The sequence below is a fragment of the Chionomys nivalis genome, chromosome 8 (assembly GCF_950005125.1).
Source record: "Chionomys nivalis chromosome 8, mChiNiv1.1, whole genome shotgun sequence".
Classification (NCBI taxonomy): Eukaryota; Metazoa; Chordata; class Mammalia; order Rodentia; family Cricetidae; genus Chionomys; species Chionomys nivalis.
The window spans coordinates 64083669-64108984 of record NC_080093.1 but is presented as its reverse complement, the minus strand read 5'-3'; the positions used below and the strand labels follow the sequence as shown (position 1 = coordinate 64108984).

The 25316-nt window shown below is 41.5% G+C and overlaps 1 protein-coding gene across 2 annotated transcripts in view; it reads right to left on the bottom strand.

Moving 5' to 3' along the window:
* The window catches only part of Eef1akmt2 (EEF1A lysine methyltransferase 2), a 33584-nt gene extending 13641 nt beyond the window's left edge, over positions 1 to 19943 (bottom strand). The window contains exons 1-4 of one of the 2 annotated variants that reach the window (XM_057777017.1): positions 19814 to 19943; positions 18523 to 18588; positions 17675 to 17789; positions 649 to 756 (exon numbers count right to left, since the gene is read on the bottom strand). In XM_057777017.1, coding sequence (XP_057633000.1) covers positions 649 to 756; positions 17675 to 17789; positions 18523 to 18588; positions 19814 to 19923 — 399 coding nt within the window. In that variant the 5' untranslated portion in view covers positions 19924 to 19943. Of the gene's footprint in view, positions 1 to 648; positions 757 to 7604; positions 7738 to 17670; positions 17790 to 18522; positions 18589 to 19813 lie in introns of those variants that run through there. The other variant, XM_057777018.1, reaches the window with a different exon arrangement.
* Positions 19944 to 25316: the final 5373 nt, after the last annotated feature.

Here is a 25316-nt window from a genome sequence, read left to right as displayed (position 1 = left end):
CAGTTCTAACAGAATCTGAGTCAGAGAACAGCACTGCAGAAAGGACGCCCAACACTTACAACTTTTGATATGATTAATCCAAAGTCAGGTACTGTATGTTTTTGCAAACATGGATGGTATTGTATGAACACACAAATATATATACATACACAATGAAGAAGATACTTTCCCACAAAGCACAGTGGTACATGCCTATAATCCAGCTAGATTGAGACTGGCCTGGGTTATACAGTAGGACTCTTGTCACACACACACAAAATAAAAAAGTAATTTCTGTAAACTAAATTAATTTTTTAAAAGATTTATTTATGTATTTTATGTATGAGTGTTCTATCTGCATGTTTACCTGTATTCCAGAAGAGGGCATTAATTAGAACTATAGATGGCTGTGAGCCACCATGTGGTTGCTAGGAATTGAACTCAGGACCTCTCGAAGAACAGCTGGTACTCTTAACCAATGAGCCATCTTTCTACCCCTAGATTAAATTTTTAATGATTACTTTTAAATGTTTCAGTTTAGATTATTTATGATTGATCTTAATTTACAAATTCAAAAAGGTCACAGATTAACATGCTTTAAAAATATTTAAACATTATAGCTTATTTTAAAATATTACTTAAAATAGTATAGTAATAAGTAATAGTTACCTTCAAGTTAATGTTAGATAGTCCTTCCTTCTCTAGAATGCTTGAAGAAAGCTTAATTGCAGAAGGAGAATAATCAATCCCAGTTACATTAGAGAAACCATGTTTCACCTAGAGACAGAGAAATAATTTTATAATTTACTTTAAAACTTTTAATATATCTTGGTTATGAATTATAATATTCTTTGAATCTAGAATTATTTTAACTTTGTCATAGAGCAAATGTCATAGAATATCCAATTATCCATATTTAAATTTTATTGTACTCTAAACAGAAACCAAAAGCTTAAATTCATGACATTTTTGTTTTTGTAATATCTGATTTCTCTTCAAAAAATTCATTTCTCAAAAATAGTGTATAAGCCCTTGGGCTGAAAATGTAGTATTAATTTCTGATGCTGCTATACTCAATTTCACACGTGAATTAGCTCACATTTTACTTAACCCAGTAAGTTATAAGAATAAATTAAATGCATGTCGTGACTTGGTTTTCCTTCAGCAAATTATAAATTATTTAATTCTCTACCAGTCACATAATTAAATCACCTTATATTTGTATAGTACTTTTCCACTTTTTCAACTATTTCACACATTCTATGAAAGGCCTGTGAGGTAGTCTGGGCAGGAACTGCAGAGGGATCACTGAGCTTGAGGGTTTACTACCTGCTGGGCATGGACCCTACTCACATGTATGTACCTGTGGCAGAAGCATAGTAACTGCCATTCCCCCCACCCCCTGATTATGCTGCTCATTATACTACAGGAATTTCAAAGAAAAACAACAAAGGCTGTAAACTGTGGTGTGGTCTGAAATTCTCGGTGGGCATCACTATTTACGAAATGGCTACGTCCTTCAAAACTTAACCTAGGGGGCTGGAGAGATGGCTCAGTGGTTAAGAGCATTGCCTGCTCTTCCAAAGGTCCTGAGTTCAATTCCCAGCAGTGGCTCACAACCATCTGAAATGAGATCTGATGCCCTCTTCTGGCCTGCAAGCAGACACACAGGCAGAATATTGTATACGTAATAAAGAAATAAATATTTTTAAAAAAATTAACCTAATGTCAATCATGTGGTGCACATCTTTAATCCCAGAACACAGGGGCAGAGGCAGGAAGATCTCTGTGAGTCTGAGGCCAGCCAGAAGCTCCAAGCAGTCAAAGATACATAGGGAGACTCTGAGGTCTCAAATAAAACAAACAGAAACACTAACAAAAAAAGGCAGCCTACATTTAGACTTTTAAAAATAACTATTTTGAAAACACTTTTCAACCCTAAGAGACTGAGTTATCCTCTAAACTCAGCAGCCACACAACACCAGCTATTTTCCACAAATCATTTGCATTCCCTGGTGTTTTGAGACAGCCTCTCTCATTGTAGTCTAGGCCAACTTTCAACTTTCTATATAGCCTAAGCTTACCTCCTACTTAGGAGGTTCCTTCCTGTACCTCTGGAGTACAGGGCCTACAGATGAGCACCACCACACCCACCTCTATTCTGTTTCTGACGGAAGGTCTACTATCCTATCCTCTCAGCTGCCTCTACCTTTACCATTGGAAACGTTCATTTTCTTCTCATTTCTCACAATTTCTTCCCTGAGAAGACTAAAAACCTAAGATGATTGATTCTATGGACTTTTGACAGTTCCTTCTCCCATGCCTGTGGACTATTCAGTACAACTTATAAAACTTATACTGATGTTTTTGGGTTCCATAACAATCACTCAGAGCCAGAAACTATCACCAATGCTTTTCACATTCAGTTCCTGCACGGAATATTTTCCCCAAGCTGAAAAATGAACGGACATTCTAAGAAACAATAAACAATCAGAAAAAACAAGGAGGAAATTGAAGATAGAAACAGGTCCCAACCAGATGGTGATGGTACATGACTTCAATTCAGGCACTCGGGACAAGGCAGGTGGATCTCTGGGTTTAAGGCAACTGAGTCTACAGAGTGAGTTCCAGGTCAGTCATGTCTACACAGAAAAACCCTGTCTCAAAAACAAAAAAGGAAGGAAGGAGGGAGGGAAGGAAGGAGGGGGGGAACAGGCCCCAAAGAAAAAAATAAAAGAAATACTAGAGGCAGATTTTAAAACAACCAAAACAAATGAAAATGACTAATCAAAGAATTTTGGCCAAGAACTGTGAATGTTAATTACAAACCAAACAATAAAAACAGAACTGAAACGTATAATAATTAAGACAAAAAACTCAAGTGTGGGTGCACCTATGTATGTACACACACACACACACACACACACACACACACAACTTTTTAAAGACAGGGCCTCACTATGTAGCTCTGACTGGCCTGGAACTCATTATGTAGAACAGGGTGGCACTGAACTCAAAGATTCATCTGCTGTGCCTCTGAAGTGCGAAAAGACATGTACCACCATGCCCAGCTTGTGCATTGCTGTGGGACAATGGTCTTATACTTTGTAAAGATTTGTCACTTGTATTAATTTAATAAAATGCTGATTGGCCAGTAGCCAGGCGGGAAGTATTAAGCAGGGTGACCAAGTAGGAAGTGTAGACGGAGCAACGAGAACAGGAGAATTCTGGGAAGAGGAAAGAGTCAGTCTGCAGTCAACACAGAGGAAGCAAGGTGAGAATGCCTCGCTGATAAAAGGTACCAAGCCACATGGCTAACAGAGACAATTATGGGTTAATGTAGGGTGTAAGAGTTAATAAGAAACCTGAGCTACTACAATCTGGCTCTTATGAGAAAGAACCCTAAAGAGCTGGGTGTGGTTGTACACATCTTAAACCCAAGCACTTGGGAGGCAGAGGCAGGTGGATCTCTTTGAGTCTGAGACAAGCCTAGTCTACAGAACTAGTTCTAGAACAGGCTTCAAAGCTACACAGAGAAATCCTGTCTCGAAAAACCAGAAAAGAAACATAATGATCTAACATGAAAACTAAAATATTTACAGATATAAGATATCAGAGGAGAAGAAGAAACCAGAATGGGCACGAATAAGAAATAGAAATGACTGAGATTTTTCCAATACTGAATAAAGGGCCCAAAGCACTGTAAACGCAAACTGAGATGATAACAAACAAAACCACACACATTACAGTTTTTCTGATGAAAACCAAAAAGAGAAAATCCTGAAAGTACCAGGGAATAAGAATAGAGGAACAAGAAGACAGATTACTCCCAAAGACCAACAAGGGTGCTATGCAGATGACAGTGAGTCACGAAGAATAGGAGAGAAAACAAGCAAATAAAAATACCAATCTAAGCAGGGCGGTGGTGGCGCACGCCTTTAATCCCAGCACTCGGGAGGCAGAGGCAGGCAGATCTCTGTGAGTTCGAGGCCAGCCTGGTCTACAAAGGGAGTTCCAGGACAGGCTCCAAAGCTACAAAGAAACCCTGTCTCGAAAAACCAAAAAAAAAAAAAAAAATACCAATCTAAAATTAGTAGCAGATAAACACAAGCAAAGATCAGCAATGGCTGTTAACAAAAAGATATCACATAACACATAGGAAAATACATACCAAGCCAGGCAGTGGTGGCTTTTAATCCCAACACTTGGAGACAAAGCAGGTGGATCTCTGATAAGTTCGAGGTTGGCCTGGTCTACAGAGTGAGTTCCAGGACAGCCAGGGCTACATGGATAAATATTGTGTTGAAAACCAAAAAAAAAGCCGGGCAGTGGTGGCGCACGCCTTTAATCCCAGCACTCGGGAGGCAGAGGCAGGCGGATCTCTGTGAGTTCGAGGCCAGCCTGGTCTACAAGAGCTAGTTCCAGGACAGGAACCAAAAGCTACAGAGAAACCCTGACTCGAAAATCAAAAAAAAAAAAAAATATGCTTCAGTAGGTAAAGTGCTTGCTACACAAGGGTTGAAGACCTGAGTTCAAACCTCAAAGCACCCATGAATCTCTTTTTTTTTTTTTTTTTTTTTGGTTATTCAAGACAGGGTTTCTCTGTGGTTTGGAGCCTGTCCTGGAACTAGCTCTGTAGACCAGGCTGGTCTCGAACTCACAGAGATTCACCTGCCTCTGCCTCCCGAGTGCTGGGATTAAAGGCGTGCACCACCACCGCCCGGCAGCACCCATGAATCTCAAATAGCCAGATGGGATAGGATGCATCTGTAATCCGTGTATTCCAAGAGCAATGGTTCTCAACCTGTGGGTTGTAACCCCTTTAGGGGGTCACATATCAGATATCCTGCATATCAGATATTTACATTACAATTCATAACAGTAGCAAAATTAGTTATAAAGCAGCAATGAAATAATGTTATGGTTGGGGTCACCACAATACAAGGAACTGTATTAAAGGGTCACAGTATTAGGAAGGGTGAGAACCACTACAGAGGAAGATGAAAAGTAAAAACAAGAGAATCCCCAGAGTATGCAGCGGAGAACAAGAGACCTTTTCTCAATCAAGGTGAAGAGTTGAGAATGAACTCTCAAAGCTGTTCCAACCTGGACACAAGTACCTTGACACACACATGCACACACACACACACACACAAGCAGGTTTAAAATATAAGACAAAAAACACTGGTGAGCCACATGTGCTGGTGCACATCTTTGATCCCAGCACTCAGCAGGCAGAGAAAGGCACAGCTCTATGATTTTTTTTACAAAAACAGCTGACAATTTTATTTTCATATTTCACAATGAAAACTGTACTTTTTTATCTCACTTTTCTACTTCAAAACTATTCTGTCAGGAAAGGGGAAGCCTCCCTCGTAACATAGCTAGAAGACACTCAGGCTCAGCACTGTGATCTCCTGGAGAAACAGAACAAGAAATACAAAACTGATGAAGAGACCTACTCTTATACATCTGGCCAAGTCATACCAAGCCAAGTGGGTACCATCATATGGAGAACATCCATATCATTGGAGGCCCAGAAATCATGGGCATGTGGCCTCCCATGGGTGGCCTCATTCCAGGAGCAGGTCCTTCAGGCATCATCCCAGGAGGAGAAGGGCCCACCATTGGCATCATGGGAATACCTATTGCTTCCAAGCAACCAGGAAATGATTCATACATTCAGGCTGACAAGGATGGGCAAAGAACAAAAACCAGTGCAATGATGGGCCAGATATCTATGATTTTGAGGTCAGCCAAGACTGCATAGTGAGAAAGTGTCTCATAATGCATAAATAAATAAAAATACTGGTGAGACTATGGAGAACTTTAAACTCATATTGACTGCTGGTAGAAATATAAGAAAGCAGCCAATGAAGAAAATACTCTAATGGTATTAATATAGTAATTTGACTCTGCAATTCCAGTCCTATGTAAATACTCAAAGGAATGAGAATGTATCTCCACACAAACTTACACACACATTTTTACAATAGTAAAGCAAAAAGAAAAAAACCTAAAATTCATCAATAAATGGATAAACAAGCAATGGTATAGCCGTACAATGGAATATTATTCAGTCACATAAATAAACAAAGTCATGACAAGCTATAATGTAGATGGGTCTTTTTGAAAATTATGCAAGTGAAAAAAGCCAGACACAAAGGCCACATATGAAATATCCAACTTGGGAGGCAGAGGCAGGCGGATCTCTGTGAGTTCGAGACCAGCCTGGTCTACAGAGCTAGTTCCAGGACAGGCTCCAAAACCACAGAGAAACCCTGTCTCGAAAAACCAAAAAAAAAAAAAAAAAAAAAAAAAAAAAAGAAATATCCAAAACAGACAAACCAGCTGACATGGTTGCACACATCTGCAATTTCAACCCTTAGGAGGCTAAGGCAGGAAGATCACAGCAAGTTCAAGAATGCTTGGGTTACATAGTAAGTGCACCAGGTCAGCAAGAATATATAAGACTCTATCTCTAAAAACAACAAAATAGAGTTGACTTCCTGTTTCCTGCAAGATATAGGACACTTGGGTATTTCTCCAGCACCATGCCTGCCTGCATGCCACCATGCTCCCAACCATGACAGACTGAACCTCTGAACCAAGCAATCCAGTGAGCTTCCTTAGGAGACAATTTTTCATGGAATGAACCAAGAAGAAACCTGCAAAACCATCCGGCACAGCTCTCCTACAAGTGCTCAAGTTCGAGACAATCTCAGCAGATCTAGGAGACAAGACTATGGCAATACCTGTGAAGGATTCTCTTGGTTAGGTTAGTTGATGTGTGAAGACCCACACTGAAAGTGTGATTTGATCAGTGACGTTCTCTCCTGGACTGAAGTCCTGAACTGCATGAAGAGGAGGAAGCTAGTGTGCAGTGGTGTTTCCTCTCTGCTCCCTGACAACATATTCAACAAAAGATGAGCAGCTGCCTTACACTCCTGTGACTAGGACCTCCCCATCATGATGGATGTACCTTGGAACTGAGAGCCAAAATGAGCCTTTTCTCTTTCTAAAAATAAAACCAACCAAACAAACAAAACATAACAACAAAACAGGAAAGACAGCCGGGCGTTGGTGGCGCACGCCTTTAATCCCAGCACTCGGGAGGCAGAGGCAGGCGGATCTCTGTGAGTTCGAGACCAGCCTGGTCTACAGAGCTAGTTCCAGGACAGGCTCTAAAACCACAGAGAAACCCTATCTCGAAAAACCAAAAAAAAAAAAAAAAAAAAAAAAAACAAAAACAGGAAAGACAAATTCTCAAAGCAGATTAGTGATTTCCAGAGATTAAAGAAAAAGGGGAGCATGCAGAAATCAACGCTGTTGGGCACAGGACTCCTTTCTGAAGTGACAATTTTTAAATTTAAAACACTGATGATGGCTACACAACTGAGACTACACAAAAGTGCACAGAACTACATACTTTATTTAAAGGTTGAGTTTTCTAGTACATGAGTTATATCCCAATTTAAATAAATCAGCTGAAATGAACTTATTATTAACACCAAAATAAAACTCAAAGCAAACTAAACTACAAAAACTAAAAAGGTACATTATGCCAGGCATGGTGGTGCAGACCTTTAGTCCCAGCGCTCAGGTGGCAGAGGCAGGCAGATCCTTGGGTTCAAAATCCAGTCTGGTCTATAGTGCTAGTTCCAGGACAGGCAGGGCTACACAGGAAAACCTTGTGTAGCATCTGATGGAGGCAGATGCAGAGATGCACAACCAAACATTAGGTGGAGTTTGGGAACCCTGCAGAGGAGAAAGGAGTGTAAGAGCCAGAGGGATCAAAAACACCGTGGGAAGGGTCACACAATCTACTAACCTGGGCTCATAGGGGCTCACAGAGACTGAACCAACAACCAAGGAGCCTGAGGAGACTGACCTAGGCACTGTGCGTATATGTTACAGGTGTGTAGCTTGGTCCTCATGTGGGACTCCTAACAGCAGGAACAGGGGCTGTCTCTGATCCTTTTACTGGGTTTGGGAACCCTACTTCTCATATTGGGTCACCTTGCCCAGCCTTAACATTCAGGAAGGTGTTAAGTCTTTCTGAAATTTGATATGCCATGTTTTATTGATACCCATAAGAGACCTGCCCTTTCCTGTATGAAGACAGAAGAGGAAGGGACTGGGGGGTGAGGAGTAGGGAATGGAGGACAGGAGCTAGGAAAGGAGGATGGGGGTAGGCTGCGGCCAGGATGTAAAATAAATAGATGAATTTGGAAAAAAAAAGGGGGGGGGAGCAAAACAAGATGGAGAATGATTTTAAAAAAGACACCCAATGTTAACTTTTGGCCTCCACATATATCCACATGTATTCACATCCACATGAACACATATGCACACAAGAGAGTAGAGAAGCAATAAAAATTTAAAAAGGGAAAACTAAAATTACCACATACCGCAAAGCACATAATTATAGCAGAGAAGGCCGGGCGGTGGTGGCGCACGCCTTTAATCCCAGCACTTGGGAGGCAGAGGCAGGTGGATCTCTGTGAGTTCGAGACCAGCCTGGTCTACAGAGCTAGTTCCAGGACAGGCTTCAAAACCACAGAGAAACCCTGTCTCGAAAAACCAAAAAAAAAAAAAAAAAAAAAAATTATAGCAGAGAAAACCTAAAAGAACCTATAATCTCAAGGCTAAACCATTAGCATCTACAAGTAAGCTATTACAATCTAAAAGGCTTGGACAATGATTCAGTGATAAGAGTGCCCAGCGTGCACAAGACCTTGGGTTTAATCCCTGAAACACAAAACTGAATAAGTAAAAACCCAAAAGAATCTACAGGTAAAATGAACAGGTGAATAACTGTGTGTGTGAGATGGCTATAAAAGCAGCCCTACATAGTCACACAGCAATCTCAGCATCAGCAGATCTCAAGAACAACGCACAGAGACCTGAGCTCTACTGGCATACTTAAGAACAGGCTAACCAATCTAGAAAGTGAAGACCCATTTGGCTAACCAGCAGAGGACAGTGGTTACTTTCAGAGAAGAGGAAACTTGACCACTGTGACCAGCATATGGTATTCACTTCATGATAATCCACTGAGATGCAGACATTCATCCCTTAACTTTAAAGAACATATGTTCTGTGTTGTTATTTCAAACTGTTTCAAGAAAGTTCACTCTGTCTCTCTCCTCACTACCCCTAAAAAGCAAAAACTGGCCAGGCTGTGGTGGCTTATGCCTTTAGGTCTAGCACTTGGGAGGCAGAGGCAGGCAGATCTCTGATTTTGAGGTCAGCCTCATCTACAGAGTGAGTTCCAGAACAGCCAGGGTTGTTGTTACACAGAGAAACTCTGGGGTAGGGGGAGGAGAAATGACAGTAAACCATCTAAGATGAAAACTCAATCTTTTATTTATTTATTTATTTATTTATTTTGAGACAGGTCTTCTCTGTGTAATAATCCTAGCTGTCCTAAAACTAGCTCTTGTAAACCAGGTTTTTCTCAAACTCACTAAGTCTGCCTCTGCCTCCAGAGCGCTGGGATTAAAGGTGTGCACCACCACCCCCCAGCTTTGAAGATTCCATCTTACACTTCCTACATAACAGCTACAAACACAGGACAAAAACTGATAAAGGAACTTGTATCAAAACATAGGTGCATGAACAATATATTTTTGTTAAATCATATGATTACCTAAGATAAGGAATACATGCTCTATTAGAATTGCAAATATCTTTCTAAACTATATTTAAAATTTCACATACATAGGTATTTTGCTTGTATTTATGTGCACTACAAATGTGCCTGGTGCCTGCGGAGGTCAGAAGACTTGAATGACGCCTTGGAACTGGAGTTGCAGGTGTTAGTGAGTGAGTCCCATGCTAGAACTAAACCTGGGTCCCCTGAAAGAACAGCAAGTATTCTTTTTTTTTTTAAATATTTATTTATTATTTATTATGTATACAATAGTATATCTGTGTGTATGCCGAAGGCCAGAAGAGGGCACCAGACCTCATTACAGATGGTTGTGAGCCACCATGCGGTTGCCGGGAATTGAACTCAGGACCTTTGGAAGAGCAGGCAATGCTCTCAACCACTGAGCCATCTCTCCAGCCCACAGCAAGTATTCTTAATCAATGAGTCACCTCTCCATCCCCATCTCTTTTTAATATACATATATTTCTAAAGTTTTGACCTAAAAAGAAGCTAATATAGATTACCCAGCCTACACCCTCAGGAGAAACTGAATCCCAGAAAAATTATGTGGGCTTGCTTCAGGTAAAGACTGTAACCAAAGGGAACTGGAAAAATGGCTCAATCATTAAAGAGTTCTGGTTCTTCTTCCAGGGGACCTGGGTTCAATTTCCAGCACCCACAAGGTGGTTCACAACTGTCTGTAACCCAATACCCTCACATAAACAAACAGGGAAAACACTAATGTAAAATTAAATAAATTATATACATACACACACACACACACACTTATGAGATTGTGATCAAAAGAACCAAGACTAGGACTCAGATCCCTGGGCCTTTACATCCTAATCCCTCAAAAACACAGTCTTAAACACCACACTCCCAAATGATGAAACCCCAAAAGACAAAAATACAAAATCTGCAAGATCAAGAGTCTCAAAGTCAGGCAGTGGTGGTGCACACCATTAATCCCAGCAGTCAGGAGGCAAAGGCAGGTAAACCTCTAAGTTTGTGGTCAGTCTGCCTACACAGAGAAACTCTGTCTTGAAAAAACAGACAAGAAAAACACCCCCCCCCCAAAAAAAGAATGAACAAACAAAAAAAGAAGAATTTCAGAATAACTCTGGGAGAAAATAATTTAAAAAAAAAAAACCTTAAGTTACAGTGCTGCATATCTGTAATCTCAGTTCTTAAGGAAGGAAGGACTATCACAAGTTCTGAACATCCTCAGCTGCACAATAACTTAGAGACAGTCTGAGCTACATGAGACCCTATTTCAAAAAAATAAATAAATAAATAAATAAATAAATAAATAAATAAATAAATAAAAATAAAATGTTTAAAAGACATTTACTTAAGGGCTGGATATATAACTTATGTTAGACAAACTATATCCATAGAAATACAGGTCATCTGGCATTGTGGCACACACATGGAATCCCAGCACTCAGGAAGCAAAAGCAGGATCTGAGTTAAACAGCAACCTGGATAGCACAGCAAGATTCTACTTCAAAAACAAAATAAAACAATACAGGTGCAAGGCATTATGGTACAGTCTTCTGATCCCAGAACTTGGGAGACAGAGGCAGGTGGTTCTCTGTGAGTTCAAGACCAGCCTCGTCTACAAATCAAGATTCATGCCAGCCAGGGCTCTCCAATGACTCTGTCTCAAAGGACAAAAAAATAAGTAAACACAGGCTCAGCAGAGGATGGAGGTCAAGTTCCCAGCACCCACATGATGGTTCCTAGCCATCTATAACTCCACATAAATTCATTGTAGATAAAACAATCATACACATAAAACAAATAAAAATTAAGAACTTTTTGTTTTGTTTTTCAAGACTCTGTGTTGCCCTGACTGTCCTAGAACTCACTCTGTGGCCCAGGTTAGCCTCTAACTCAGAGATCCACACCTGCCTCTACCTCCTGAGTGCTGGAACTAAAGGTACACACCACCACCACCCAACAAAACTAAAGTTAAAAAAAGATATTTTCTTTCTTTTTCTAAAAAAAAAATATTTATTTAATTTATTTATTATGTATACAGTGTTTTGTCTGCATGTAAGTCTGCAGGCCAGAAGAGGGCACCAGATCTTATTACAGATGGTTGTGAGCCACCATGTGGTTGCTGGGAATTGAACTCAGGACCTCTGGAAGAGCAGCCAGTGCTCTTAACCTCTGAGCCATCTCCAGCCCAAGATATTTTCTTAATAATTTGAAAACAAAGAAAAAGAAAGTTTCTGAAATTTTCACAGATGCCAAAAAACCCCACCTATTCATCATTTGCTAATCAGAATCTCTAGGTACAAGCCTATTTTACTGCTATATACCAATAACACTGTGATAATTCAAATTTGCAAAAAGGTATAGAAGCAACTATTATTCTGGTTTTGTTGTTGTTTTTGAGACAGGTTTTTACTATATATCCTTGGCTGGCCTGGAATTCTCTACATAGACCAGAATAGCCTTTGAACTCACAAAGATCCTCCTGACTCTAAATGTTGAGATTAAGGGTGTGTGCCATTCACACTTGGCCCAAATCACAATTCTTAAGTCTTTACACATTTTATATAAAATGATGTAAAAGATAAGATATATAGCAGTGCAAAAAAGGATAGATTTATGGGCAGTAGTGGCGCCACCTTTAATTCCAGCACTTGGGAGGCAGAGGCAGGAGGATCTCTATGAGTTCAAGGCCTGATCTACAGAGCGAGCTCCAGGACAAGCTCCAAAGTTACACAGAGAAACCCTGTCTTGAAAACAAAAAAACTAAATAAATAAAAAAGGATCGATTATGGGCAATACAGGAAAATAGTCTCACATCAAGAAGAGAATTGGCCTTGCTTGAGTTTATCTTCTTGGGTGCTATTCTTCTGAAATTCTATGACTCATATAAAGCAATGTGATCACTCCCTGTCTATCAAAAAGCTCTACCTTGGACTGAATTCTCGGCTAAGATGTTAAGAGTGCTTGCTGTTCTTCCAGAGGACCTGAATTTAGCTCCCAGCAACCATGTAAGGAGGCTCACAACTGCCTGCAACTCCAGTTCCAGGGGATCTAACAACTTCTTGTGGCCTCTGTGGGCATCCACACACACAAAGCAGCACTCACACAGACACACAACACAATAAAAAAAAAAATTTTTTTTTTTTTGAAACAGGGTTTATCTATCTAGCTCTGGCTGCCTTGGAACTTGCACTATAGACAAAGCTTGGCCTCAAACTTGAGACCCACCTGTTTCTGCCTTCTGAGTGTTGGGACTAAAATTGTGCACCACAACCACCTGGCTAAAAAATAAATCTTAAAAAATAATACTAAAATTATAAGTTCCACCATCAGAATCATGCCTGTGCTGTTTTGGGCATTTAGCAATTTCTTTCCCCGTGCATTCAGACATGGGCCACAAATTCAACACACTAAACTGATGAGTAAACAACACCATGACCAGGCCCTTAATTATCTTCAAACCACCCAGTAATATCACTGGCTTCATCATGCAAATATGCTTCAGTTCATCAAAAGCTCCTAGAACTACACTAGCTAGAAGTAATGCCAACAAAGACAAATGACACTTTTCGTGTGCACATATGTGGGTACAGGTACACATGTGTTCTTATGTGTACATTCATGAGTGTAAAGGCCAAAAGTCAACACTGGGAACACTAGGTATGTTCAAAAAAAAATTTTTTTTGTTTTGTTTTTTTTTTGTTTTTTTGTTCTTCAGGACAGGGCTTCTCTGTGTAGCCCTGACTGTCCTGGAACTGAGAGATCCACCTGCCTCTGCCTTCCAAGTACTGGGATTAAAGATGTGCACTACCACCACCTGACTAAAATAACACATTTTCAGTGGAAATTTTCTGTTGTCTATGGCTTTACCACTGGCAGCACTTGATCACAACTGAAGTAAGTCTCCAACGTACTGGCTGAAAACAGCACAACACTTCACTGATCACACTGTAAAATCCACCTGCTGGAGGGAAGGTGACCTAAAGCCTCACTCATCTGTTGTTACTGCTTTGGGATGCAATGTAAGCTCATTTTCTAAAACCTCTCTCCAATTTTCAAAGTCTTTTCAAAGTTTCACTTTCCCAGTTATTAATGTACAAAAAGTTTTAAAATGTTCAGGCCTAACAGAGGCATGAATTTTGTATCTTTTTAAAATGGAGATAGTTTCAAAATAGTTTGGGCCATGCATTAGCCCAACAGGTGTTCTGCTGCTAAGACTTTATAGTAAGTATGCCTGCCTGTCTTCTTCAGTAGTCAAACTGAGCTCTCTGTCTGTCACAGAGTGTTTACCATGTGCTACTGTGGGTCACGACACAATTACAACTTACAGCAATTGATAATTTAGATGTCAGCCCACCAGAGAAGAGTTCCCTGAAGAGCTACCTGTCAGCAAGGCTTGCAGACCACTGACTCTGAAAACTGTTGTTTTCATCTGCAATTTCACTTGTGTTATGATATCTCCCCACTACCATGCATTTTCATGTAATGTGTAATCTCGTGATTGCACCTCAGTCTCTCTCTCTCTCTCTCTCTTTTTGGTTTTTCAAGACAGGATTTCTCAATAGCTATGGAGCCAGTCCTGGAACTCGCTATGTAGACCAGGCTGCTCTCAAACTCACAAAGATCTGCCTGTCTCTGCCTCCTGGAGTGCTAGGATTAAAAGTATAAGCCACCATCGCCCAGCTACGCCTCAATCTTATGGACACATATATGTGTGGATGGTCAGGAAAATGACTTTTCATTTATTTATATAATTTTCATATAAACTATATAGTGGGACGTGCTTCATAACTAGATCTATTTGTCCATGAGAACTATAGACACTTAAAAGGCTGCTTTGTTCCTTTTTACTCAGGCTAACTGCACATAATTTGCTCGGTTTCACCTGAAAGCAAGTTCAAACTAGACTAAAGGCATTTTATAAATGGATCATAAGTTTAAAACTTTACAGCTATGCACAAGGTCAGAGGTGCAGATGTCTAACCAGGTTGCTACACAAAGCATGCAAAGAAAAGCTTGCCAATTCTTCACCTGCCAAGTCTGGGGACAATAGACCTGTCTCGGAGCTTATCTCACTGGATACTGTACCCCTGCCCTCTACTCACAGTCTCACTCCTGTAACCTTGGAACTTTATGTTGCCATGGCAATGGCTTAGCTCCCTATCACTGACCTAGGGATGTGCTTTTGACCAATGAGAAGTAACTCTTGTAATTGTTTTTTATCGTTTCAAGGCTCCTCCAAAGAGAGAAATTTTTAGACTAGAGGAGAAGAAAAGAAGCTAAAAAGAAATTAGAAGTAGGACAAGAGAATAAGAATAGGAGTAAAACAATAAAGAGACGGATTTGGAAAAGCATGTGTGAGAGTTCGTTCACCCTTACAAAAAGTCCTTTTTGCACCAAGGACTGGTGACTGCATGGGTTTCATCCCAGCATTCAGGAGGCAGAGGCAGGCAGATCTCTGTGAGTTCAAGGTCAGCCTGGTCTACAGAGCTAGTTCCAAGACAGCTAGGGCTATCACGCAGAGAAAGCCTGTCTCAAAAAAAAAAAAAAAAAAATCAAAACTGATGTGGGATTCCCCTCTGTATGCTATAAATACATTTTATTACCATTGGTTAACAAAGAAGCTGCTTTGGCCTATATTATAGCCAGGCAGGAAAACTAAACTGAATGCAGAAAAAAAAAGAGTGTGGAGTCAAGCAGATGCCGTGTAACTGCCCAAGAACAAAGATGTGAGGTAACAGGGCTGGAGAGATGGCTCAGTGGTTAAGAGCATTGCCTGCTCTTCCAAAGGTCCTGAGTTCAATTCCCAGCAACCACATGGTGGCTCACAACCATCTGTAAAGAGGTCTGGCGCCCTCTTCTGGCCTTCAGGCATACACATAGACAGAATATTGTATACATAATAAATAAATATTTAAAAAAAAAAAAAGATGTGAGGTAACAAACCATGAGCCTCATGGTAAATATAAGGTAATAAAATGGTTTAATTTAAAATATAAGAGCTAGCTAGGAATATACCTGAGCCATTGGCCAAATAGTATTATAATTAACATAGTCTTTGTGATTATTCAGGACTGGGTGTCAAGGAAACTAAAGCGCACTCTCCAATACACAAAACAGAACAAAAATCTGTTTTGCTTACTGTTGCATCCATTCTGAACTCTGAAAAGAGTCGTGGGCTGGACTCCAAAGGCTCTCGTTAGATGTTCATGTGCTTTTGTTCAGGTCACTAAACTTTTCAAGCTCCTTCTGACAGGCATTATTTGCAAGGAGCACAGTGCTGTGTAGAAGTGGCAGCAGCACACAACAGATTAATTCTGGATTAATTTGCATTTAAAGCCAACATTTTCACTGCAATATTGGTTACACTGCATTGTCATCTGAAGAGTATTTCAGCTGTCAAATTCTGGTAAGCATAAGTGTCCCTTTGAAGGTATGATTATTGTTTAATTGTTGCAAATAAGAAGTAATCACAGCACCAATAATTAGCTTTCTATTTTTAACTTGATCTCTGTGCATTAAAGGACCTCTTTCCAAGGTCCTGAGTTCAATTCCCAGCAACCACATGATGGCTCACAACCATTTATAAAGAGATCTGGCATCCTCTTCTGGCCTGTAGGCATATATGCAGACAGAACACTGTATATATAAGTAAATAAATCTTTAAAAACAACAAAAAAAAAAACCCTCAACTTAAAAGTTTTTATACTTATTTTGTTTGTTTGTGCATGGAGGGCAGAGGGTAAGTAGCATTGCTGAAGTAGTTCTCTCCTTCCACACATGAATTTCAAGAATCAAACTCAGGTGGGCAGGCTTGGGGCAAGCACCCTCACACACTGGGCTGTCTCGCTGACCCTAGCTTTAAAATGGTTATCTTTAACCATTAAGTAGCCCTGTACAATCAAATAACCAAAGCCTCTGTGACAATGAGATGGTGCAGCAGGTAAAGGTACTTGGCCACCAAGTCTAATACACATATATACAAATAAACAAATGTAAAAGTTAAAATACTGCAAAACCTTTTTGTGAGGGAACAATTTTGCAGATTTCTTTCATTATGTTCTAGGGAAAACAGTTAAGAAGGAATGATGCTGTTTCCCAATACCAAATCTGTATCAGTAAAAATATACACAGACAAAAACCATTTATGAGATACAGATATAGAGATACAGAAATAAGAAGGGTCTATTGGAGGAACTGGTTCACACAATTATTGTGATTGAGAAGTCTCATAGGCTGTCTGCAAGGGAATGCCAGTAGCATGACTCAGATAAAGCCCAAAGACCTAAGAACCAGTAAAGCTAATGAGATAACTCTCAGTCTGTGGCTCAAAGCCTAAGGATCCAGGAGCACTGGTGTAAGCCCTAAGATCCTAAGGCCAAGAGTTTGGAAGTGCACTACAGCAAGAGATAACTGTCCTAACTTTTAGAAAGACCAACTTAGCTTCTGTGTTTGTCTTTGACAGGCCTCAACCTACTGGATGATGTATACCCATACTGAGGCAGCTCTTCCCTTACTCTATCTACACTCAGACATTAATCTCCTCTGAAAACCTCACATAGACATCTTAAATAATAATCGACCCAGATTTTTGGTATTGCTATACCTAATATGTTACAACCACCAAGCACAGGACCACCAATGTTCTAATCCTCTCCTCATTATTATTCTCATAAACCCTTTGCTTTCTGCCATAAGAATACAAGGATTTAGGTTTTCAGAATTCTGGCTTCTCAGAATTTCACATTCAAGATTTTACTCTTTGAGGACTATGACTTTTGAGATTTTGCACTTCTAGGACTTCACCATTCAATAGCATCTGAGAGTCCAGCTTCCAGGACCATGCCTGAAACCATATCTTTACTACATTCCTAACATCCATGCAGTCTCCCTTTCCTCCCATGTGAACATGCAGAATTTCCCCAACTGTTTTGCTATTTCACATTTAGATGGCAATCTTTTAACTGTAACATTTTTTTAAAAAACTTTCATTTTAAAAATTGGCTCAAATACATGAATACTAAAAGTACCAACAAGTTCAACCAGGAAAACACCATTTCCAGTTCCAATATCAAGCACTGAGGCATCCAATGGGATCTTGTGTTTCTGCATCCACCTTATAAGTCGGTTCATACTCTCTTCCCCAAACCTGTCAGGAACAGAATACAAAGAGCAGAGATACAGCAAAAGTTACAACTATATTCCACTTCACCTGTTTATACCATATACTCAAGTCTTTTTTGAAAAATGAGACGTAATATTGACTATAACTAGTTTAAGCTTCATCTTTATTGGTATTTAGAAGAACACGCCTCTAAAAATGGAATACCCAGGGTATGTATTATACATAATATGTACATAAATAATAAGTATAGAGGTATGAGCATTTATAAACACACATGTACACATACACACATACTCTATCTACATTAACATTAATCCTTTAAAACATCCTAATACTTGCCTTCTTGGACATCAGCAAATATTGGTACTTAAAAGTTTCATTACTTAGCTGAAAAATTACAACTATGGAATGAAAATAACTTCCTAGTACTGTGATCAATTTAAATCTGGGTCACTAAAAAAAGAAAAGAGACATCTTAAAGCTGTCATTGAAGCAAAAGTCAGGCAGAGGCAGGTGGATCTCTGAGTTTGAGGCCATCCTGCCCTACAGAGCAAGTTCCAGGGTAATGCTGTCTGTAGGAAAAAACAAAAACAACAAAAAACAAAAGCGAAAGAAAGAAAGAAAGAAAGAAAGAAAGAAAGAAAGAAAGAAAGAAAGAAAAGAGATCCTTTAAAGCTACTGAAGCCAGGCGTCTAGACTGTCTTTGTTGTAAGCATACTCTCTCATACCCAGAAAAACCATCCTTGGCTTCACTCACCAGATTTCTCCTGTATCTCCATATTCTTGGAATGTTCTCAGTTCTCTCTCATAAACAGCATCCCAACTATGTAAACAATGAAATGTGAAGCAAGATTCCCAAATTAAACTGTATTTTGTGGATTAAACAAATAATTTCCAATGCATTACATGGCTACTCATAATCGCCTTAAAACATTATTAGTGTTATCAATAAGTGCATACAACCCATTTTTTAAAAAATATCCTTGGGCTAAAAGAATGAGAATGATGAGCAAGCAAAATAAACAAGTACTTGTATTCATGCGATGCATAATCCTATATACATTTTAGTTTAAAGAATAAAAACAGGCACCTGCACAAAAATCTCTTAAGTCCCAGACCCAAGTTCAAAACTGGACTGCACAAGCTGAGCCTGTGGCTCCAAATTTGCTCATCAATGTGCAGATACAGGATTTTCTAACCAGTAAGTTAGTGATTTGCTCACAATGAACACAGCGAAGATAAAAATTTAAATTAAGTGCTAAAACAGTCTTTGCCTCTCCCTGTATTCTAGCTTTCCCATTAAATCTCTTAATCCTTCTTTAATCCCAGCACTCGGGAGGCAGAGGCAGGCGGATCTCTGTGAGTTCGAGACCAGCCTGGTCTACAAGAGCTAGTTCCAGGACAGGCTCCAAAACCACAGAGAAACCCTGTCTCGAAAAACAAACAAAAAAACAAACAAACAAAAAAAAATCTCTTAATCCTTACAGCGGCAACTCCCCACCCCCCACCCCGCTCCTTACCATCTGTTTTCTCTTCCTATTTCATCTCTACAACCCCTGCTCCCTCCCCCAAATTTCTTCCCATCCTAATTCCTGTTCCCTACATTCATTCACGTATATTCCGATCCATTAATTTCTTAGCCTTAACTTTAGGTCAGGACACTTCCTCTCTGGTTCTCCCAGAACCCCTGCTATCTCACTAGCTCACAGTTCACAGCATCCTCCACTCCGACCTCCTCCAGCAGCCTGATCCCACAGCTCTCCCGGGACCTCCCCGGGACCTCGTCCGGTTCGTTGCCCAGCCCTCTACTCTTTTTTCCCCAAGCCAGATTCCAGACCCCTACACCGGCTCCCCAAGGACCTCGGGTGGTCTTGAATCCCTAGGAAGAGGGTTAACCGCTCCCCGGGGCGCGCTTGGGGTCTCGCCCCTTAAGTCCTCACAGGTGGCTTCCACCCTCCTCCCTCGGGCCCCCAAGTCGGGGTGGGGGTGAGGGGTCCCCATCTCCTTTTGGGCCTCAGGCTCCCGCTTACCCTCCCCGCCACACTCACTGCTCTCGCGTCCCCAGCACCGATGGGACGAAGTCACACGCCACGGGACTGCCCTCTCGAGACTGCGCAGGGAGCACAGCGCCGCCTTGACCGTCGGCATCCGCGTTCATGTCGCTCTGCGCCTTGTGGGCTGTCGCGGCCGCCATAGAGACGCGGTTCGAGCAGAGGGGACGCGCCAGCCTGGCCTCTCTAGGCAATGGAAGACCTTCTCTCTCTAATGCTCCAGAACAGGCCTTTGGAAGCCGACCCACAGTCAAGAGCCTAAGCTACCTGTAAGCCATCTTCCTCCAGCCAACTTTCCTTGCACCTCTTACTCTCTTGTTCTCAAAGTGACCATATCTGGGGACTGCTGTTTGTAAGACATGGTTCAAAGTACTGCACTTTGGGAAACACGTTGTCAGAAGCCACAAAAATGAAACACACACCACTCCGTCCTAATACATGTCCTCTTATCTCTCTAGTGAGGCAGATCTGGAAAGTAGGTAGGTAGGTCAGCCCATCGCATTACTGGCTTCCAGACCAAAAGACTAATTTTATGTGTGTCTAGAATTCTGGAAAGTGACTTGATATAACCTGATGACCCTTTAAGAACTTATGGTCCAGGAAATCAATGCCTTTGGGGCCACCCACAGTACGCCAGCCTTGGAGTTACGATAAAATGAGTAGGGGAATGAATGGTATGGAGCCTCGGTGGGTCTTCCTCTGCCCCAGCTAGGCATCTGAACCCATGCAAGTCTCTACCTCTGCATTTGTTTGTTCACTGGAGTTTGCTGAAAATAAAATGTGGCTTCTTCCTCAAGACTTCATGAGTCTGAGGTTTCTTCTGCCTTCTGCTGACTGCACCCAGCAGTTCTGTAATACAATGAAAGAGATCTATGTGTGGGCACCTAGGATATTTTCTGTAGTAGCCATGAAATTGTCAAAGCACTCGTGGTCGAATGTCCTCGGCAAGGATCTCAGAGTCCCCTAACAAGCCGCCTTCCAACAAGAACTTGTTTCCAAGGCTACATTTCTGTTGACTCCACAGACAGAAGCCCAATAACAAGTCCCTTGAGGTAAATGGCAGCAACGGTTGCCCTCCCGGTTTGCAGTTCATCTTCTTCTACAAATGGTGTTCCAAGATCTTCTGGCAATAAAGAATAAAGGAAAGGGCATATGGAAATCCATGTACATAGTGATTAAAGAACTCAAGAAAGAGAGTAAGTAACCTTATTACAGAGCAATAAAACCACCGGATACCACAGCCAATTACTGCTGCCCGGGGCAAGTAGCTGTTTTGATCTTTTCTAGACTGTAGATGCTACAGAAAGCAAGTCTAAATGTGAGGGACTGGTTCTTTAAAAGTTTTCAGTCTTAATTAAGAAGCAGCCATGAAAGATAAGCCTGCCTTCAGCCCAGTGTCTTGTCAACACTTGAAATGCTTCCGCTGTGTGTGCGATGAGAGCTGTAAACAGTTTTTGGTATGGAGCCCCGGGAAAAACCATGGTTTATACCAAATCCCTTCCCTGACTCCAGGAAGGATTATTCTGACTGCTTAGTCCCCAGGGCTGTGGGAGCACCACCTCTGATTACCCAGGGAAGGGGGAGTCATGGCAGTGGGGGGAGAAGTTCCATTGGGTAAACTGCCTAGCACAAGGTAAAAGCAAAACTATATAAGGAACACGGCCCCTCCCACTGAGTACCAGTTTCACGAGACCAAAGGCAGACCTGCAAAACCTGAGATTGCCAGCCTTGGTTTTGGTTTTTGGTTGTTTGGTTGGTTGGTTGGTTTTTGGTTTTGTTTTGTTTTTTGATCCCTGCTGACTGGCAAAGTGCCTACTCACAGTTCCTTAGGAACTATGCTTCCCAGAATCCTCAAGCACTTCCCATTTGACAAATGCAAGATGAAGGGCAGAGCTTTTCTTTCTTTGACCATGCAACAGCCAGTACCAGAGAACACACTTCCAGAAAAGCCTCCTTACCTCCCCCACTCCTTTTCCCCCTCTGCTTTGATGTGAGCTTCTTATGTTTGGTTTGGTTTGCTTTGCTTTGGTTAAATTGGTTGGTCGGTTGGTTTTTTGAGACAGGGTTTCTATAGCCTTGGAAGACCTGGAACTCACTCTGTACACCAGGCTGGCCTGGAATTCACAGAGATTCGTCTGCCTCTGCCCCCAAGTGCTATGATTAAAGGCGTGTGCCACCACTGCCCGGCTCAGCTACCTTCTTAAATAGCTCAGACCCACAAGCCCAAGGATGGCCCTGCTCACATTCAGTTGAATCCTTCTCACTCAGTTAGCAATCAGGAAAATGTGCCATAGACATGTTCAGAGGCTGATCTGATGGAGGCAATTCCTCCATTGTGATTCCCTTTTCCCCAGGTATGTCTAGATTTGTGTCAAGTTGACAAAAAGCAACCATCATGATCACTAATCCAAACATCTGGAATCCGAACAACTCCAAAATCTGAAATAACTCTGGTCTTAAGTATATCAGGTAAAGGACCTGCTAGCTCAGCGGCTCTCAACCTTCCCAACGCTGTGATTAACACAGTTCCTTGTGTTGTGGTGACCTCCAACTGTAAAATTATTTCATTGATTCTTCATAACTGTAATTTTGCTACTGTTATAAACCATAATGTAAATATCTGATATGCTAAAACCCAGTTCTTTCCTTCAACCTTGTGGGGCCCGGGGACTGGACTCTGTGCTGAGCTAGTGGTACCTGCCTCTGCCTCCCAAGTATTAAGATTAAAGGCAGGCACTGCCAGCCCAGGACATCTCCATTCCCCTACAACACCTGCTGTTAGAGTAGAAACCATCTTTCTTTGGACTTTTTTACGCAATATTTACTCAACAATTACTATAGTGTTGAGTAAATATTATATATTATTCATGTTTTAATAAATAAAGCTTGTCTGAAGATAAGAGGGCAAAGCAGCTGTACTAGTCAGCCATACAGGCAAGGGAGTGGTGGCCCACACTTTTAATTCCAGGACCCGGGAAACTGAGGCAGACAGATCTCTGTGAGATCAAGGCTACCCTGGGCTACACAAGATTGAATCTATATAATAGAGAAACAGAGCCCACACAAAGGTGACCCCAGCACATGGGATCACACGCCTTTAATCCCAGCACTAAGGAGGTGGAGACAGGAATGATATGACCGGACAGAGAGAGGAATATGTAGGGGAAGAGACAAGAACTCTGTGGAGTGTGGAGTCTGAGGTTGGTGGAGAGCATTGCAGGATCGCTCCTTTGCCTGAGCCTTGGCAGAGGTAAGGTCTCTTTAGAGGTTGACTGCTTTGCTTTTCTGCTCATCAGCTTGAACCCAAATATCTGTCTCTGGGTTTTGATGGGGAAGCTCAGTCAATCACATTTGGTTAGGGTGTGGCTGCCGGAGGCCAGGGAAGAAAACCTGGGAATCCAGGTGCTCTCGCTCTCTTAGCTCAGTATTCGCTGGACCCGTTTTGCACATCAGAACTTTTATCTCGGTTGGGTGAGTTTCCACGTTTTCAATTATTAAATTATAGCTGTTGTTTTGAGCTGGTCTGGTTAATTCTAGCGTACCGATTGAATACACCTTCACTGGGCACCCAACGTGGCGCCCAAACCCATGCCCCTGAGATTAGGAGTCTCATACTCTACCGACTGAGCTTCAGGGTTTGTATTATTTGTACTACAAGCAACGAGTTGGGCAGTAACTACATGCCTGGCATTACTCCATAGGATGTAAATACAACAGCAAACAAAGAAAACATGAAGCCTTGTCTTGACGAATTTCAGAATAGGCTAGCAGGGGGAAAAGACAATAATCCAGGAAAATGGAATAAACTTAGAGATAAAGCTAGATAGTGATGGGAGTTTGTCTTGGTTAGGTTTGTCAGCTCGACACACCCTAGAATCCTCTGAGAAGAGACCCTCAATTGAGAGATTGCCTAAGTCAGATTGGCTTGTTGGGCACAATTGTAGGGGATTGTCTTGAGAGTGTCAGAAGAAGTAGTGACGTTATAATAAGAGTACTGGAGACTCAGCAAAGAAAATGAAGCAGCCAGGCGGTCATGATGCACACTCGGGATGCAGAGGCAGGTGGATCTCTGTGAGTTCAAGGCCAGCCTGTTCTACAAGACCTAGTTCCAGGACAGACTCCAAAGCTACAGAGAAACCCTGTCTCAAAAAAAAAAAAAAAAAAGAAAGAAAGAAAAAGAAAAAAAAAAGAAAAAAAGAAAGAAAAGAAAGAAAGGAAAAGAAAAGAAAAAAGAAATAAGAAAGAAAGTGAAGCAGTTTATTTGGCAACCTTGGAAACTCTTATGTGAGCCTAGAAGCAGCTTTGTAGGGAAACCGGGAGCCACCTTAGAGCACTGAAGATTCAACAAGTTGCAAGCCTACAAACTGAGTGCATAACTCAGTTATACACCCTAACAAATGATCTTTCTTTCCTTTTTTGAATAATTAGAAGGGTACAATCCTAACAACAAAAACCATGTATGGGTCTATCTCCATGATTTACATTCTGCTTATTTTATTTTTGTTTTTCTAGACAAGGTTTCTCTCATAACCCTGGCTGTCCTGGAACTCTATTCATAGACCAGGCTGGCCTCGAACTCACAGAGTCTCACCCTACTTCTGCCTCCTGAGTGCTGGAATCAAAAGGATGTGTCACCATCACCCCACATCCTGCTTATTTTAAAGCTTATCAAACACATGACCTTGTAGGCAAACTTGAATGTTTGTGATTTCTACTCTAAATTTACATTTGGGGAGGGTAGCTTATTAAAGTTTAGGGGTAGGAGGACTAGACAGACTAGCAGGTTCACATCTAGCTGGATCTGAGCTGGCTGGAGGAAACTTTGAAAAGTGAACCATCAGATTTAATGTCTAGCAATTGTTCATGGATATAGGAAGGCCCAGCCCTTTGTGGGTGGCACTTAGGCATGCAGTCTTTTTTTTTTTTTTTTTTTGGTTTTTCGAGACAGGGTTTCTCTGTGGTTTTGGAGCCTGTCCTGGAACTAGCTCTTGTAGACCAGGCTGGTCTCGAACTCACAGAGATCCACCTGCCTCTGCCTCCTGAGTGCTGGGATTAAAGGCGTGCGCCACCACCGCCCAGCTAGGCATGCAGTCTTAAACCGAGAGAAGTAGCTGAGCTGAAGAGGACAGCTGCTGGAAAATGAGGCCATCTTTCTCAGGGAATAGTTTCAGGAGATGTATGTTGGGAGCTGTTAATGGAAAACTTCCCCAGTAGCCAGGCTAAGCCAATCACGCCAGCAAGCTGGAAGGCCTTTCAAGACACCTAGAGCAGGCATAAAACAGGGAGTCACGCAGTTAGTTGTCCAGGAGATCAGCATCCTAGGCAGAGGAAACAACAAAAGTCAAGGCACTGTTGCCTGAATGAAATTTCAGTGCTTCCAGAAAGCAAAAGGGCCACTACCATAGCTGAAGTCAAGCCAGCCAAGATAGCAGAAGCAGAAAATACAAGCATAAATTAGGGGCAGGGGGGCGGGTGGGCGGGTCTGTCAGTGTGAGGTTTG